We start from the raw sequence: 17,205 nt of genomic DNA, 5'->3' as shown, positions 1-17,205 counted from the left end.
CCCCGTGCTGTGTCCAAGGCCCATCACGGCCCCCACACCCACCCTGCTGCCTCTGCCATGTTTGTATTACATTACCAGTGAAGTGGGGGTTCCCTAAACAAGAGACGGGCAGCCCCCTCCCATCCAAGGTCCCCGTTTTCAAGTATTGAGTCGACGAGAAGTTTCTAAAGAGAATCATTTCTGATAAATTACAACACAATGAGGTGTATCTACAATGTACACGTAACGTCCAGTTTGAACCGCACGGGGCGGGCACAGACCACAAGTGGTCCCCGGAACCTGGCCAGGGCTGGGGCCCCCCGAGCTCTGCCGCGGCCGCTCCCAACGCAGGCGGGGCCGGGCGGACTCAGCCCTCGCCAGCCGGCTCCCGGGCCTCGGGCCTGCGGTGCCTGCGCATGTGCCTGTACTTGTCCACGTAGGCCTTCACCAGGTTGCCCACCTTCACCGGGTTGATCTCCCCGCTCTTGCTGTGGCAGATCTGGGGGAGGGGGAGGCACAATTACCCAGAGGTCCTTGCATACCCAGACACGTTCAGTAGCTGCCATGACTGGCCCTGGGGGCTGGCTGTACCCACCTCCCAGGGCCACTGAGGTCCCACCATGATGGCCGGAGCCCGCAGGGTGTCACTCTGACAGCCTCTTCAGCACCCTCCCCGGCCCCCCGCTCCGAGCCCAGAGGCGGCCGCTGCGCCAGCACCGCACCCTCCCCGGACCCCGCCCCCCCCCCCCCCCCGCGCCCCGTCCACCTTCTGCACGGCCTTGCGGAGGATGTCCTTGTACTCCTCCTTGGTGACCTCACGCTTCTGGTAGAAGGGCTTGATGGCCAGCTTCACCTCCTCCACCGCCCGCTCCTGCATGTGCAGCTTCTTCAGGTACTGGGGGAGGGGGAGGGGGAGGGGTGAGTGCCGCCCGGCCTTGGGGCCTGGGGGCAGGCGCTCCGCCGTGTGCCGGAGGACGGAGCGGGGGTCTCACCTCCTCGTTTTTGGCTTTCTCTGGGGCCGGCCGGGGAGTGGCTGTCCTCTCCTCGGAGTTGTTGGTGGTGGTGTCGTGGCCAGCCGGCTCGGAGGCTGTGGTCAGGACAGTGGGCACGGGCGCCAGGCTGGGGGCCGCCCCGCAGCCCGCCAGGGGGAGGCTGCCCTGCAGGATGAACTGCACCGTGGGCTGGCTGACCGGAGCGTAGGGCGGAGCACTGGAGGGCAGAGCCAGGGCGGGAGGCAGGCTGGAGCCATAAACCTGGGCGAGAACAGTCGGCTGAGCGGAGCTTCGATGCGGGCAGCACCCTCACCCAGTGCCCATGTGCAAGGTCACCGCCCTCCCCGCAGCCCGGCACCCACCTGAGCAGGGTCCGCAGGGGGGAAGCTGGGCTCTGGAAGCGTGTAAGCAGGAGGGGGCTCGGGGCAGGGTGCCTGCTGCGAGTCCACCACAAGGCCCCCGTCTCCGGGCTCCCAGGCCTCTTCCTGGGGCTGCTGGGGCCTGTGAAGTGGGGTCCCTGAGGGCCAACATAGGAGAGGTGAGTGTTCTGTGGCCACCCAGGACGGAGGGCTACTTCCCGGCTGGAAAGCTCCAGAGAAGCACCCAGCAACAAGGACACAGCTGGCTGCAGCCACCTCCGACCAGCGCTCCCACGTGCCCCCGCAGCCCCAGCCCGCCCGTGCGTGCCGCCGAGCCCCTACTCACACAGGGCCCTGTCCTCGGCCGGAGCGCCGCCGGCCGCCGCCTGCAGGTTCCAGGTGACCCTCTTCACGGGGGCCTTGGCCCGAAGCAAGGAGGTCGGGCAGGGGCTCTCCTTCCCCAGCTGCGCCCCCCCCCCGGCCGGGCCTCCCGGGGCACCTGGGCCCGCGGCCTGCGCCGGGTCCTGCTGGCACGGGGCCTCCTCGGCGTCCTCGCTGTGGATCAGCGACACCTCCCTCCTGATGGCGGCCAGGCTGTGGTCCGGCTGCGGGCGGGCCGGGGGCGCCGGGAGGACCTGGCGCTCGGGTGAGGAGGAGTCCGTGCTCTCCGGGGAGGGCGGCGAGCTCATGTCGTCCAGCTGTGTGAGGCCTTCGCTGGCGAAGTCGTCGAAGACGTGCCCCGCCTCCACGGAGTCCGCGTAGTCCAGGTCCTCGGGGGCACCTTCCGCCGGCACTTCTGGGGCGGGGGGCGCCGCCGGGGGGGCCTGCTCGGCCTCAGCCCCTTCCGGCCACGCGTCTGCTCCTGCTGCGTCCTGCAGCCCCACCGCCACGGCGTCCTCCCTGCCCGGCCCCGGCTTCTCCTGGGAAGGGGGCACGGGGGAAGCCTCCGTCGCGGGCAGCCTCCTGCCGGGGGAGCGGGAGCGGGAGCGGGGCCGGGGCCGCTTCTCCCGGGAGCGAGGCCTCCGGTGCTCCCGGGACCGGTGCTCCGGGCTGGGCGACCAGGACTGGTGCCGCCGCCTCTCCCGGGAGCCCCTCCTGTCTCGGGGCCGCTCCCGGCTCCTCTCCCTGGGACGGCGGGGCCGCCGGGCGCTCTCCATGCTGCTTGGGGGAGAGCACCCCCTGCCCTGAGACCTGGACCCCGACCGCCGCCGCCTCCTGCTGCTCTGGCGGTGCGCGTGCTCGGAGCTCCCAGGGCTGCCGGAGCGCCGCCGGCCCCGGCTCCGGGACTCCCTCCTCCTCTCCCGGCTCCTGTCCCTGGCCTTCCTCCGCTTGGCCCGCTCGTGGCTGCTGGAGCGGTCGCTGGAGGACCTCCGAGCCCGGGCCTTGGGGGGTCTCTTGGCCTGGTCCTCAGCCCCCAGCGGTGACAGCGACCTGGAGCTCCCGTCGCCGGAGCAGGCGTGGGCGGGCGCGGGCCCGGGGGCGGCGGCCGGCTCCTGCGGGTCTGTCTCTCTGCCGCGGGAGCTGGACGTGGAGCGGGACGGGGTCGGGGACGGGGACGGGGACCGCAGCTCCACGATGCGGTGGGTGCTCGGCGGCGTGGCCGGCCCCTCCTCGGGCACACAGGTCACCCTCCGCGCCTCAGACCCGAAGAAGGCGGTGCGCGGCAGCCGGTCCTCGTCCCCCCAGGGCTCCGGTGAGGCCAGGCCGCCGGCCGGCCCCTCGCCCCGCAGCCGGAGCGGGCCGGAGGAAGGCCCCTGGGCGGCCTCGGGCTCCCCGAAGACCGCCTTCACCGTGTAGGAGGTGACGCAGCGCACGGTCTGCGAGGGCGGGGCGCGGGGGCTGCCGATGGAGATGGTGCGGGTGATCTCCGAGGGCAGGAGGCCGGGGCCCAGGCGCTCGGGGCTGCTGCCGGCGGAGCTGGAGTCGGAGCCCGTGGGGTTGAAGGGGTCGTAGATCTCGCTCTTGAGCTGCTTGGTCTTCCGGAGGGAGCAGGGGGGGGCGGGGCTCTCTTTCCTCTGCGCCTGGCTGTCCACGGGCCGGAAGGTGTTGCAGAAGCCGGGGCCGGGGAGCCTGCCGGAGTGCGCCGCGTTCCCAGGGATATTGATCCGGAAGCTCTCGAAGGTCGAGCTGCCGCCCTTCCCCCTCGAGGGCCCCAGCGGGGCAGGGGTCTGGGCGCTGCCCCCCGAGTGCACGCTGGGCTCCTGGGGGCCCCTGCCCCGGGGCGAGCCCTCCGCCCGGGCCCCGAGGCCAGGCTGTCCCGGGCCCTCCCTGCCTGTGAGCCGGCTGATGCAGGCGCTGGGGAGCTCCCCGCGTTGCCCGCCGGCGGGGGCGGGGGCGGGGGCGGGGGCCGTGTCTGCCCATCCGCCGCCGCCGTCCCTCCGCATCTTTGGTATCCGGGGGAGCTGGGAGATGTCCGCTCTCCGCGGCGCTGGACGCGGGGCCTGGCCCGGCACCACACAGGTGGCCGGCACGTCAGGGCCACCGTCTGAGATCCTAGATGTGAATCCCGGAGCCCCGGGCCCCTCACTGTCGCCTCTGAGGTGTGGGCCCTCCCGCCGTCTGACGCCAGAAATGCTCACGTTGGACGAGCTCTGGGCCTGGCCTGGCCGAGGGGTCGCTGAGGAGTCCAGTCTCTCGGAGCCCGAGGCGAGCGCAGGGACGTGGGACGGGGCGGACCTGCCTCGACTGCCCGAGCCCGGGCTGCCCGGGCGCCCTGAGCTCGGTGCTGGGGGCTGGGGGCCGTCCCGGGGCCCAGGGCCTTGTCCCCCTCGGGACAGACCGACTGAGTGCCGCTGGGAAGAAACCGGGGCTAAAAGAGAAAAAGGAAACGGCCATCAGGTGCCCCCTCCTTTCCAAAGCCCCACGACTCGCTTAGCCTTCACCACATGGCTTTCTCGTGTACGTCTCCAGCTCCTCCTACGTGTCGCTGGTGGGGCAGCCCTGTGTGTGGGGGGCGCCCCCGAGGGAGGGGCAGCCCTGTGTGTGTGTGTGTGGGGGGGGAGCCCTGGGGGGGGGGCATAGGGCTGGAGGCTTGCTGTGGGATCATGACGTGCCCAAGCCAGTGACAGCAGTGGCAGGAGGTAGGACAGAGGACTGCCCGCCTCCGCAGCGCTGCCATTACTGGCTACCCAGTCCCCATGCTGGACCCCACCACCAAGCTAGACCCAAGTCAGCGGAGGGCCCGCATGCAGCCTCCCAGGCGGAGAACACAGGCCCCAGGGCGGCCTCGGGCCTGCCGCCCCGTCTCCACCCAAGTGATCTGCTCGTGAGGCTGTTCAGAGCAGAGGGCAGACGGGAGGAGCCTCCCCCGTGGCCGGCTGCGTGGGAAACGCGCCGCCCCTCCACGCAGCCGGCCACGCAGAGCGGTCTCACCTGCCCGCTTGGCGCTGAGCGAGCCGTCGCGGTGGATGGTGATGTCCGCGCTGTCCATCAGGAGGAGGCTCTGGCCCGACAGGATGCTCCCCAGCAGGTCGGGGACTGGGGCCTCGTCCACGTCCGGCTCGGGTGCCGCGGCGGGAATGCTCCTCCTGCAGGTCAGACCAGCCCTGCCATCGCTCCCCCGGCCCGCCCCGCCGGCCCCCCAGGAGGGAGACCCTCCCGGCCGCTCCCCTGCAAGCGGGGGCCAGGAGGAAATCAGCGGGGCATTCAGGCCAGCGCGCAGGGGAGCAGCTCTGCCATCGTGGGTTTGGTTGGGACAGTGGTCGGCAAACTGCGGCTCGGAGCCACATGTGGCTCTTTGGCCCCTTGAGTGTGGCTCTTCCACAAAATACCACGTGTGGGAGCGCACGTGCAGTGCGATTGAAACGTCGTGGCCCATGCGCAGAAGTTGGTTTTCGGCTCTCAAAAGAAATGTCAATCGTTGTACTGTGGATATTTGGCTCTGTTGACTAATGAGTTTGCCGACCACTGGGTTAGGGTGCTTCTTGGCCCCAAGGGTCCCAGATTGGAACAGGTCCAGCCCAGCAGCCTGGCCCCACCCAGCACCCCGCTGATGGGCCTGCCCCGTGGCCTCGTGCCCTCGCTCCCCAACAGGAGGCCGAGGGGAGTCTGCGGCCCTCAGACCCACCTGGAGAGCCCCATGGAGACCGGCCGGGCCACCGGCTGGTGAGACCGCAGGGCTGAGCGGGACAGGACCCTCCTCTTGGCGCTCAGGGGGGAGGCGGGGCTGGCAGACGGCTCTTCACTGCTGGAAGGACACCAGCGAGGGGACGGTGACCCATGCCCGAGGCCACGGCCCCCAGCCCTGCCCGTGCCCAGCAGGCGGCCTGAGCGGGAGTCTCCTCCCTCCTTTGGCAGTGGCCGCTCAGGCTCCACCTGCCCGCACAGGCGGAAGGGAGGGGGCAGCTTGCTCCTCACCCGCAGAGGTGCCGCGGCACCGCCCCCAGTCACCTGTCGAAAGGGTCCAGCTCGTAGGGGTCTCCGAAGACGGAGAGAGAGGCAGCGCCGATGTCGGCGCGCATCAGCCCCAGGGAGGGGTCCGCAGGCCGGCACACGGATGGGATGCAGGCCCCGTGGGTCGGCCTCCGGAGGCCCAGTGTCCGTGCGATGCGCCCACGAGCTGTGACTTCGCTCTGAGCGGCCTCGGAGGGAAAGAACCGCCCACGTGAGACGCATGGATCTGGTGCGAGCTGGCAACAGCGGCGGCCGAGTCCACGCCAGACCAGAGCAGCAGGCCCACCCCCACGCCCACAGGCCCCTGCAGGTCCCGGCCGTGCGTGTGGACCGGGGCCTCGGCCAGGACGAGACAGCCTGTCCCGCGGGCCCTGAAGCCAGCCATCGCCAGGGAGCCTCCTGCCCCACAGGCCCAGGCCCCGGCCCCGGGGCTGCCCCAGCCCAGCCGCAGGACGCCCGCCGGCTGCCCTCGGTGCAGCGGCGACATGCCCGCCCGCCACGTGGCTCCGCCGGAAGGCCGGGCCCCTACCTTCAGCTTCTGTCCTTTCCTCTTCTTCCCGCGGCCCTGGCGCCTCCTGGGCCTCGTCCCCGAGCTCCTGCCCCTTGCGGCTGGGCCGGGCGGGGCCTTCTTCCTGCCCTGCACTCTCCTCCGTCGTCCTGCAGAGACACCCAGTCTGTGCTCAGGGCCCGCGGCACCCCCGAGGGTGGCCGCTGAGGCTCAGCAGGAAACCGCCCGCTCGCGCTTGCGTCTTCAGTGGGAAAACGGACTGCAGTGCAGAGGCCCCGTGCCCACCGGGCGGGCGTCGTGCACAGGCGGCCCGGCCGGGAGAACCGCCGCCAGCCTCCGAGTGCCATCCGGAGGAACAAGCCGACGGAGAGCCGAGCGAGGACCTGGCTCCGCACCGCCGGGGGCTGACAGAGACCAGAGAGCACGCCCACTTCACGGCCCCCCACCCCGTGAGCCCGCGCTCGATGCTGCCAGGGCTGCTCAGTGGGAGGAGCGGCAGCCCAGCACTGAGGGCACAGGAGCCTCAGCGGGCAGCGGGGGAGCCAGGAAGGCAGCGGGACCGACCCCGGCGCACGCTCTCGCCACCCGCACACGGGGCCCGTGAGCTCACAATGGGCTGACCCCAGAGTGAGCCCTGCGGCTGAGGTCTGTGCACGGAGGCCCAGCCCGGCGGGAGACCCTGAAGCTGTGCGGCTGGTGTGCTGAGCCCCCGCACGGCCCCAGTGCCCTGGCCCGAAGCTCTGACACTCCCCCGCCCCCGCAGGCCCAAGAACCAGCCCGAGCAGGGCCAGGGACGGCACGCGCGCAGGCAGTGCTGACCAGAACGTCCACACAGCAGACGCCCGCACACCAGCAGCCCTGCCGGCCGCGGGCCCGCATAGCCTGGCTCTAGAACACGGCCTTTGTGACACACCGGAACCCGCCGGACGCTGCTCTCTCTCCGGGCACCGCCATGCGCTCCGTTCCAGGCGCGCGGCCCACGCTCACGGAGAAGAGGGCGCTGCGAGGACCGGCGCACGTGCTGGGTGCGGACGAGGGCCGGGCCGAGCGGGGAGGACGGGGCGGGCCGAACGGGGAGGACGGGCCGGGCTGGGTGCGGACGAGGGGGCCGGGCTGAGTGCGGACGAGGGGGCCAGGCTGAGCGGGGAGGACGGGGCTGGGCCGAGGGGGGAGGACAGAGCGGGCCGAGGGGGGAGGATGGGGCTGGGCCGAGGGGGGAGGGCCCAGGCTGAGCGGGGAGGACGGAGCGGGCTCTGGGCCCTGTTCTGCAGCCCGACCACAGTGCAGCCTGACCTACCCCCGCCAGAACCCCTTTAGCAAACAAACCAGCGCTCAAGCGGATACAGCAAACGAGGTGTGACACACACAGCCTCCTGCCACCTCACCCAGGGGACGCCCCGTCCCAGCAGACGCTCACGGGGACGAGGGCAGCTCCGGAGCGTCCACTCAGAGCCTGCCCTCCGTGAGACACACGACAGGAGCGTAACCGGGCTCGTGGCATCAGAAAAGACACGCACGGGCAACACGAGCAGTGAGAGCCGCAATGCTGAATTCTAACTCGAGAACCAGTGTGACCGAGGACCGCTCCCAGCTGCCCAACAGCCCGCTGCACAGAGAGGCCGCACATGCCAGGCTGGCCCGGAGCCGTGGCTGCCACGGTGCCCCCGGTGGGAAGGGCACCGTCTGTCCAGCCGTGCACCGAGGGGGAGGAGACCCTGATGTGCGGCTGGTGCGGGTGAGCCCCGCACAGCCCAGTGCCCTGGCCCGGAGCTCTGACACCCCCGTGCGGACTGCGGCTCCCGGGAACTTGGGCGCAGACAAACCAGCCCCGCGCCTGGCTTACTTGCTTTCCTCCTCCGCTTGGCGGGGGCCCGCGGCGTTGTGGGGCGCTGATACACGGCTGTGCTCAGACCAGAGGCAACGGCTTCGATAGTCTCGTCGAGCAGGGAAGACATCAGGTACCTGGGAACGTGCTGCACACAGGGGAGTTGGTGGGCACAGGCCGCTGGCATCACCCTCTCGATTCCAGACAGTGGGTGCTTCCCACCAACCTGGACCAGGGGGACCGGCCCGGGGAGGGCAGGCTCCCAGGAAGCAGGCTCAGGGGGAGGTGGGGGAGGAGGAGGGCAGGCAGGCTCAGGTGCCCACGGAGCAGGAGCCACCCCCCAGGACATGGGGGCCGGATGGGCTGCAGGCGGCCCCCCGGGAGCCGTGGTGGCAGCAGCGTGTGCCGAGAGCACCACTCCCCGCCCAGCAATGCTCCCTCAGGAGGGCACAGCTGCAGGGCAGCCTGCCCTGAGGCCGGCGGTGCCCACCCCGGGGAGAGCACCCACCTGGATGCTCCGGGCAGTGGACATGCGGTTCCGGTTCACAGTGGCTCGGACACGCTCACTCTGCCGCGTCCTGGCGATGGCCCGGGTCCTCCCCTCACGAGGCCGCAGCCGGCTGGCGGTGGGCACCACGTCGACCAAGAGCAGAGAGACCTCCTCCTCGGACACGGGGTCCGCGTCTGGGAAGAACGGAGATGCTGGGCCGCTGGTGCAGCTGCCGGACTGGCAGGGCCGAAGCCGGGCCCCGCTCCCCCCGAGCCCCCGGCTGGCCATGCCGGACGGCCCGCTCCGGGCACGTGGCTGCTGAGGCGGCGGCACTACCTGCAGGAAGGCCGGCAGCTCCGGGGCTGGCACATCCCGGACAGAACCACTCGTCCACGGGCACCTCCTGGAGAGGGGGGTCCAAGCACTCCATGTGGTACCTACGGGGTGAAGGGCCCGTCAGACGCGGCCGCGCCGCATGCCGCACCGGGCGCCACGGAGCAGGTGCCGAGGCGCCCGAGGTGCCGGCGTCTGCCCAGGAGTCAGCTCACCCGGCATCGCAGCCATCGCAGAGCAGCAGGCGGTCCTCGCGGTCGCTGCGGCCGCACACCTCACAGAAGGTGGGGTCGTCCTCGTCCTCTCGGGCCCGGGCGCTCTCCACTGGCACCTGGAGGAGGAAGGGCTGCTGCTCACGGGGCACGGGGCGCCCACCCTCCCCAGGCTGCTGGGCCGGCCGGAGCCGCCCCCTCGGCTTCCAAAGGTGTCTCCATGCCCCCAGGCCCACCAGAGGCTGGGGACTCACACCCACACGGGGGTCTGTGTTTGGGGACCATTTCAAGGTCGTTTATCAAGAAGAAAAAGCGATTCAACCGAAAACCAAGCGGGGCCACGGGGGAGCCCCCAACCCCCGGGCAACTGTGAGGACAGGAAAGCAGCCTCAGGCAGCAGGCACTGCCACTGCCGCTCCGAAAAGGCCATGGAGACAAGGGAACCTCGCTGCTGTGTCAGCCCGGCCTGCGATGCTGTGGACACGCCCCTGCCTCCCCCGCACCTCCCCCGCACCCTCCCCTACACCCTCCCCCGCACCCTCCCCCGCACCCTCCCCTACACCCTCCCCTACACCCTCCCCCGCACCCTCCCCCAGCACCCTCCCCCGCACCTCCCCCGCACCCTCCCCCGCACCCTCCCCCAGCACCCTCCCCACGGCTGCGAATGGCAATCTGGTGGGTTCCTAAACAGCGGGGGCCAGTCCCATCATCTCAGGAAGACGGTGTGAATGCGTGCTTTCCCACCAGACAGACCGCGCCATGGACACGGTGGTGGGGGCTCCACAGCGTGGACACTCACCTTCTTCAGGACTTTTCCACCAAATTGGGCTCGAATACAAATGCACTTAAACAGAGTCCGGTCGACGGGACAGGAGTTGGCATTCTGTGAGAATAGGAACGGGATCAGGACCCTGCGGGTCACCTGCACTAACGCCCCTCGAACAAGCAGGCGCCCTCGCACCCCGCCAGACGCGTCTCCGTCTCCATGTCTCCACGTGGAGCTGCCGCCTGGAGGAAGAGGCGGGCAGAGAGCCCGGCGTGTGCTCACGGCGCTCCCAGGTGTGAAGGGAACACAGGGGACAGGTGACACCCCGGGCGGGAGCCCCTTCTCTGTGCCCATGCTCCTTGGCTGCTCCCTCAGTGCGCAGAGCGTCCCCTCAGCAGGTACGCTGCAGAGATCGATCTTGCCTCAACAGCGTCTCCCATGTGAGCACTACAGAACGCCTTTACCAGGTGCACCGTATACAACGCATGCGCTTGTCACTGTGAACCTCCACATGCCCGCTGGGGTCTGGGCTGCACCCGGCCTCGCACAGGCAGCCGCAGCGCCTCCCCCTGCTGGCTCTCTGCGGCGGGAAAGCAGAGCCGCTGCGCACACCCCCGGACGCGTCTGCCGGACACAGCTGGTCCTCCGTCCCCGGGTCTAGTCCCCTCACTGGGGGAGGCCATGGCACAGCACTGGGCTCTGCCCACCCCATGGCCGGCGGCTCCACCACCCGGTGGGCCCCCAGGGGCTGTGCAGGGCCGTTGCCTGTGGTGCGCACAGCGGTGTCCCGCCGGCTCCTGTGCTCACCGTCCACTTGTAAGTCCCTCCCGGGCCGTCTGGGAGCCTCACCGGGTCCTCCCCTGTGGCACTCTCCCGGAGGGTGAGGAGGCCGCCGGCACTGAGCTGCCCAGAGGCGCCGCTGTGTCCACCGGGCACTTGTCCCCTGGCCCACCCAAGCCCACAGCCCGGGCTCCGTTCCCAGACCACGTCCGGCGTAGCCATCACCGAGGACAAAGCGCCGCACCCAGGAGTGGCTCTCGCTTGGCGTTCCTCCGTGGAGCGCTGGGCTCTGGGAACTGCGCACCTGAGCCCCCACAGCCCCGTCCTCCAGGACCCGTGCCGCGGAGAGCAGCCCCCCCGAGGCGGGCCGGGCGGGCCCTCCGACAGGAGGCGGGGGCGGCCCTCACCTTGGCCCACTCCAGGATGCAGTCCAGGCAGAAGTAATGGGCGCAGCCCTCCGGCGTCCCCACAGCCTGGTCCCTGAACGTGTTGAGACAGATGGGGCAGCTCTCCGCATCGTCGTCGTCAGAATCGCCCACGCCATTGGCCACCAGCTGCCCCTGCGGGTCGGCCGCCACCAGCGCCTCCCCGTCATCGTCACTGTCATCGTCCTCGGACTCTTCGGAACCTCGGGGTGGGGGGGGAGAGAGAGAGAGAGAGAGAGAGAGGGAGAGAGCGAGAGAGGGAGAGAGAGAGAGAGAGAGAGAGAGAGAGAGAGAGAGAGAGAGGACAATGTGAGCGACCGCTGTGCCGGGGACCGAGACGCCGAGGAGCACAGCACCGGCGAAGCACCCAGCTCCAGCCCCGAGCGGTCAGACCCTCCGGGCTGGGCATGACGAGGCCAACTCCCAGGCCAGCGCCCCCGACAACACACACTCCCACCTCCTCCTCCTGGCAAGTGTGAGAGCCGCCCGCCGCCTTCCGACAACACTGCCCTGGGGCCCACTCCCTCTGGGCGGACCACGAGCGCCCAGGTCGGAGGCAGAGATGTAAGGGGACGCTCGGTTGCAGTCACTGTGGTCAGTTTTCTGCCCTCCCCAAGCGCCTCTAGAACAATACCCAGTGCACCCAGAGGACAGAGCAGTGGGGTGGCCGCCTCGCGGGTCCCAGGACTCCACCGGTCACCGTCTGTGCGTGGCAGCCGGTGCCCACCTCGCTACCGCCCTGGCAGAGCAGTTCCCGGGCCGGGTCAACTGCCTCAGGCGAGCCCTCCAAGCGCGGTTCTCCCTGGCCGGCTGCAGAGGCCTGAGCCCTCCTGCTGGGCGGCTGAGGATGCCGCCAGGAGCGATGACAGTGCCCACCAGCCGGCCAGAAACCAGACCACGGCCCTGCACTGCACCGGACTTCTGCCAACAAGCAGTGGCCCTGGAGGAGGGCGTCCCATGCACCAAAAGGTCACTAGTTCGATTCCCGGTCAGGGCACAGGCCCCAGTAGGGAGACTAGCTCGATCCCTACTCGAGGGAATGCAGGAAGCAGCTGCCAAACATAGGTTTTCTCTCTCTCCCCACCCCCCCCGGGGTGGGAGGGGAAATATATACACATATGTATATCTCAATAAAAAGTATTTAAAAAAACGAGTGCGCACAGGCAGGAGCCCCTAGCAGCGAGGACCTGGTCAGGAGGTTGGGCAGGGCGTGCTCCGTCCACCGAGACCCCGGGCCTGGAGGGGCACTGCACTCTGTTCTGGCAGGAGGCACGGGAGGTGGTCTCCCTGGAAACTGCCTTTCCTGCTGCTCCGTGCTCTTTTTTCGTTTGTTTTTTAACATTTTCCTTTTTATTTTTTTTCGTATTTTAGATAGAGTCAGAAACATTGATCAGCCGCCTCCTGCACACCCCTCACCGGGGATGTGCCTGCAACCAATGTACATGCCCTTGACGGGAATCAAACCTGGGGCCCTTAAGTCCTCAGATGGACTTTCTATCTACTGAGCCACGCCGGTTAGGGCTGCTCTGTGCTCTTGCACATTGTAATCTCTGGTCCTAGAAAATCACGTCACCCAACGAAAGGAAGTGTCACACCGAAGGGAGCCGTCACCCGTGGGCATGGAGGACACCCACAGGGGACTGCCCCTCAGCGGCCAGCGCGGTCAAGCAGCAATGGCCCCGGGGCCGTCTGGAACCGGCAGCCCTCACAGCGAGGAGACCGGCAGCCGCTCCGAGGCAGCGCTCACCAGATCTGTCCTCCGGGTCCCCCTCCTCCTCGCCATCGGAGCCGTCGCCGAGCTCACTGTCCGTGTCCTCAGAGCCCCCACTGGCACCGTCACTGCTTTCCTCTAGGACCAAGACAGGACAAACAGCCGCAGTCACCGAGGCAGGAGGGGGCATAGGCAGTCGGGGGGAGGGGGCAGCAGCTGCTGGCAGGGTGGGGACGTGGGGCTGGGAAGAACAGGAGTAGGAAAAGCAAAGCCCCTTTGCTCTATTCCATCTGTATTGCTTACGTTAGAAATAATACTCAACGATAAAGGTTATTTTAAAACATTTTAAAAAATGGCCAAGACCGGTTTGGCTCAATGGATAGAGCGTCGGCTTGGGGACTGAAGGGTCCCGGGTTCGATTCCGGTCAAGGGCATGTACCTTGGTTGCGGGCATATCCCCAGTAGGGGGTGTGCAAGAGGCAGCTGATCGATGACTCTCTCTCATCGATGTTTCTAACTCTATCTCTCTCCCTTCCTCTCTGTACAAAATCAATAAAAATATATTTAAAAAAAAAAAAAAAAAAACATTTTAAAAAATGAAAATAAGACAAAAGAATGTACCACTTCTGCAATTTAAACAGAGTCCTGCAGACATCACTCAGACAATGGCCAAAAGGGAACTCAGCTTTTCTGTCTAATCATTTTAAAGAGGGAGGGAGGGATGGGGAGGGGAGGGAGGGGGGAGAGAGAGAGGGATGGGGGGGGGGGGACATCCCAGGGAGGAACTGCTGGTTTCCAGCACCAGCGGGTCAGGATTGGACCTGCAGGCAGAGGAGGAAAGAGGGACTGGAGACCTGGCTGGGCAGCTGCACCTCACCCCCACCCCCTGCAGCCTGAAAGGCTCTGCCCTTTCTTGCTCACTGGATTGTTCCAGAAACGGCTTTTATCCAGTGTGGCTCCCATTCCCTCCCCACAACCTCTGACATCACTCATGTGCTTGCAAAACCCTTCTGAGCGACAGGGTTTCCCCACTGGGACAGACCTGCCTTTCTCCTGGCGGGATTTGTTAGATACGATGCCTAATTTGAGATCTTAAGAAGCGCTTTTACTACAAAAAAAGAAAGAAACATCCCAGGGAGATGGAACTGAACCTTGGCGTAGGGATAAGGCTCCAACTGAGCCAGGGGCCGAGTGGGCGGAGGGGCGCTCAGCTCTCCTGGAGCCCGTGTCCTGGTGACGGTGCCGGCCTTGAGCCCGCCCTCGGCTCTGGCAGGAGTGGGGGGGGGCTCACCGGCATCACTGGCCTCGGGGGCAGCGCTGCGCCCCAGGCTGCGGTCCACCAGCTCATCCAGGCTGTCCTCATCCATCGCGGGACATGGGGTTCGGCCTGAGGAAGACACCAGCCGTCAACCTTGGACGCGGCCCCTGCAGGACAGGAGGCGCGGAGGCCGAGCCGGGCGAGAACGGCTGTGTACGGGGGCAGGCAGCTTCGGTGCCACCGCGCTCAGGCGGACCCTCCCCCCGTGGCAGCAGGTGTCACTGGGAGGAAGTGGCCTGTCAGGAGCTGAGGCAGCAGGGCGCCCCCAGGCAGGTCCCACTCAGCCAAGGGCTGCCAGCGGCCTCTGCTTCGGACCCCCCGCTCACCCAGAACGTCCGGGGGTATCAGGGACCATGGAAGCCAGGCTCCGCCCCTCAGCCACCGTGTCCACCCCCTCGGGCTCCTGACCTCCGAGGGGGAGCCTGTGGGACCTCCGCAAGGCCTCTGCACGGACAGCACAGACCCAGACAGAGGGCCTGAGTGCATCAAGACACTCTCCGTCCCACACCACAGCCTCCAGCGCAGGTCCCCGAATGAGGTTCCTTCTCTGAGGGAGCCACTCAGGCCAGGAGTGCGCGTCCTCCCAGGCAGCTTCCTGGCCTTCTCCAGAGGCAGAAGCACCAAGCAAGGGGGGGCCGCAGAGTGCCCAGCCAGGAGCCAAAGGCCCTCGTGCTCAGGGACGAGGCGGCCATGATGGGTGCAGACGGCAGGGCGCAGGCGGTGGGTGGGGCTACCACCACACAGAGCTCCCAGGGACAAGCCCAGTGGGGCCATGGCCAGTTCACACAGCAGCCCACTCCCCACACCAAGCTCCAGACTCCAGGACGGCAGCGAGGCGCTGAATGTGGCGAAACTGCCAATGGCCAAATGGTGTGGGTTCCTGGGACCAGCGACCCCAGAGGGTCTGGTGGACCTGTCAGCCCGAAAGTCCACGAGTGGCCCCCCGTTAAGAAACCCAGCCCCGCCCCGCCGAGAGCTGGGTGCCCGGCAGTGCAGCAGGACCCTGCCTCCTGTGCCCACGTCCTGGCCACGACCTGTGCTGAAGACCACGGACCCGAAGGTGGCAGGGCCACGGCCCATCAGGAGTGCGCACTGGCCACAGGCGCCAGGACTAACCTGCGGGCACAGAGCCCAGAGCAGGGCAGGTCCTCACCCGCGGCCATGCTTCACAGCCACTAAGGCAAAGCATTGCCGAGAGCACCTGGCTTCTCCCCTGGGGCGCCGAGACCTGGGCCTGCCTGGCAGGGGCCCTGGCAAGGAGGCCATGCTGGGTTTGGCACACAGGGCTTGCCAGAAATGCCAGGGAAGGCGTCTGACCTCGGGGAGGGCCTAGCTGTCCCTCCAAAGGCCTCTGCACACGCCTGCACCCGGGCAGGGGGGCCAGGCCCTGAGGCTGCACCCCTGCCTGCATCATCACACGACAGTGCATGCTGGCTGCACCCCGGGAAAGGACCCCGGGAGCCTCCAAAGGAACTTTCCGGAGCAGCACCTACACCTGTGCCAAGGAAGACCCCAGCCAGGGACCCCACAGTGGCCTGGCTCCCACAGGCCAGAGGCCATTTCTGCAGGGAAGCCCCTGGCCCTCCAGGGTGCCGGCAGCATTCTGTGGTTCTCCTGCTCAGCCTCCAGCTCTGGGGTACAGGGGGGCAGGAGTTAAAGCAGGAAATTGCCCCGCTCTTCAAATTCAGGGACCCACGCGCCCTGCGGTTCTGACCATTGCCAGGGGACGGACAGCCTCCGGTGGGTGGTGACCGAACGGGCCCAGGCCTGGGCGTGGTGGGCCGTTCTTTATTCAGCCGCTGCCACAGCGGCTGAGACCGGGAAACTACCTGCCCTGAACTCCAGAAAGCTAAGATGCCACCGAGGGGCCACACAGGGGCTCGCCCAGTGCAGGGAACAGGCCAGAAGGGACAGCCCCGACTCAACATTCCTGCAGCCGAGAGAGGGGAGACGTGCTGAACCCCACGTCAAACCTCACCCGAGCCTCAGGTTCTGTGGGTCACCGGGCAGGTCCCCCTTCAGCTGCTGGACAGACCAGCAGAGTCTGAACTCCCAGCTGCGGGGAGCACTGGGGGCTCCCCAACCTCTCCGGGCTCAAGGCGATCCCACCTCCTCCCGAAAGACTGTCGCCAACTACGACTTCAGGACGAGACCGTCCCCTGGCCGCACCGGCCTGCCCGACGCAGGCGCGGCCGACGCAGCGACGTGGGCCGGGAGCTGGAAACGAGTTGGCGGCGGGTCACGGCTCGCTCCAAGGGGACGGCAGGTGGGAGTCGCGGGGGCGGGGAGTCACAGGAAGGGGCGGGGGCGGGTGGGCTCCCCGCGGCCCGGGCAGGAAGGCGGCACCCCGGAAACGCGCCCGCAGGCCGCGGGGCGCCCCAGCCCCGGGGCGAGGCCTCCCCGTCGCCGCCGCCCGCCCGCCCGGGACGCAGGCCTCGCTCCGGCCGGCAGGCCGCAGACAAAGCGCGCGGCGCCCGGGAACCACCGCGCGGCCCGGACGCGGCAGGGACCCTGGGGCCGGCGCCGCCCCCGCACGTACCCGGGAACCTCGAGCCCTGCCGGCCGCTCCCGGGCGCTCGCCGCTACCAGACCGAGAGCCTCGATTAGGCCGGGCCGCCGCAGCCGCCGCCGCTGCCGCGCGCCCCTCGACCCGGAAGGGCACGAGCCGACTTCCGGGTCCCTCCCGCCCCGCCCGTTGGCGGGAACCACAGACGAGGGAGCGCAAGAGAGGCCTGAAGCGGAGGAGGAGGCCGTTCCTCGCGGTCGCGGGCCGCGGGGCGCTGGAAACACTGTGTGGTTGAGGATGCACGCCCCGAGGCCCGGGTCCGGGGATAGCTTGAGGTGTCCGCGCCCCCGCCGCTGGGTCGTCCCGGGTCTCCCCCCCACTGGGAAATGGTACAGTCCGACCCGCGCCCGCCGCCCAGAGCGAATGGGAGCGGCCGTCCGCTCACCTGGGCCCCGCCCCCGCCAGGAGGCCCCGCCCCCGCAAGCAGCCGCGGCGTCCGGCAGCTTCGCGCCTGGTTCCCTCGCGGACGGAGCCGGGACGAGCCCTCGGTGCGCGACTCTGGCGAGGACACGCCGGCGCGGGCCCGGCCCGGTGCACACCAGCGCTGCG

General features: G+C 68.7%; 1 protein-coding gene across 13 annotated transcripts; it reads right to left on the bottom strand.

The window, feature by feature from the left end:
- Positions 1-161: 161 nt before the first annotated feature.
- PHRF1 (PHD and ring finger domains 1) lies at positions 162-16,771 on the bottom strand. Of its 13 annotated transcripts, XM_045581044.1 has the most exons (19): positions 16,630-16,770; positions 14,064-14,159; positions 12,809-12,910; positions 11,044-11,264; positions 9,890-9,973; positions 9,094-9,209; positions 8,882-8,982; positions 8,564-8,739; positions 8,074-8,203; positions 6,252-6,379; positions 5,720-5,910; positions 5,397-5,516; positions 4,703-4,857; positions 2,596-4,139; positions 1,677-2,325; positions 1,334-1,488; positions 972-1,232; positions 746-874; positions 162-478 (listed from the first exon to the last, which is right to left on the bottom strand). In XM_045581044.1, exons 2-19 carry the CDS (start codon positions 14,137-14,139, stop codon positions 347-349), a joined length of 4,470 nt encoding a protein of 1,489 aa, XP_045437000.1. In that variant the 5' UTR covers positions 14,140-14,159; positions 16,630-16,770; the 3' UTR covers positions 162-346. The 13 variants fall into 13 exon arrangements, with proteins under 13 accessions (XP_045437000.1, XP_045436991.1, XP_036292090.1 ...); XM_045581035.1 differs by having other exon boundaries at positions 1,677-4,139; XM_036436197.2 differs by having other exon boundaries at positions 972-1,239; positions 1,341-1,488; positions 1,677-4,139.
- Positions 16,772-17,205: the final 434 nt, after the last annotated feature.

The sequence above is a fragment of the Pipistrellus kuhlii genome, unplaced genomic scaffold (assembly GCF_014108245.1).
Source record: "Pipistrellus kuhlii isolate mPipKuh1 unplaced genomic scaffold, mPipKuh1.p scaffold_m20_p_132, whole genome shotgun sequence".
Classification (NCBI taxonomy): domain Eukaryota; kingdom Metazoa; phylum Chordata; class Mammalia; order Chiroptera; family Vespertilionidae; genus Pipistrellus; species Pipistrellus kuhlii.
The sequence above is the reverse complement of the archived record's forward strand: the minus strand, read 5'-3'. Positions and strand labels throughout refer to the sequence as shown.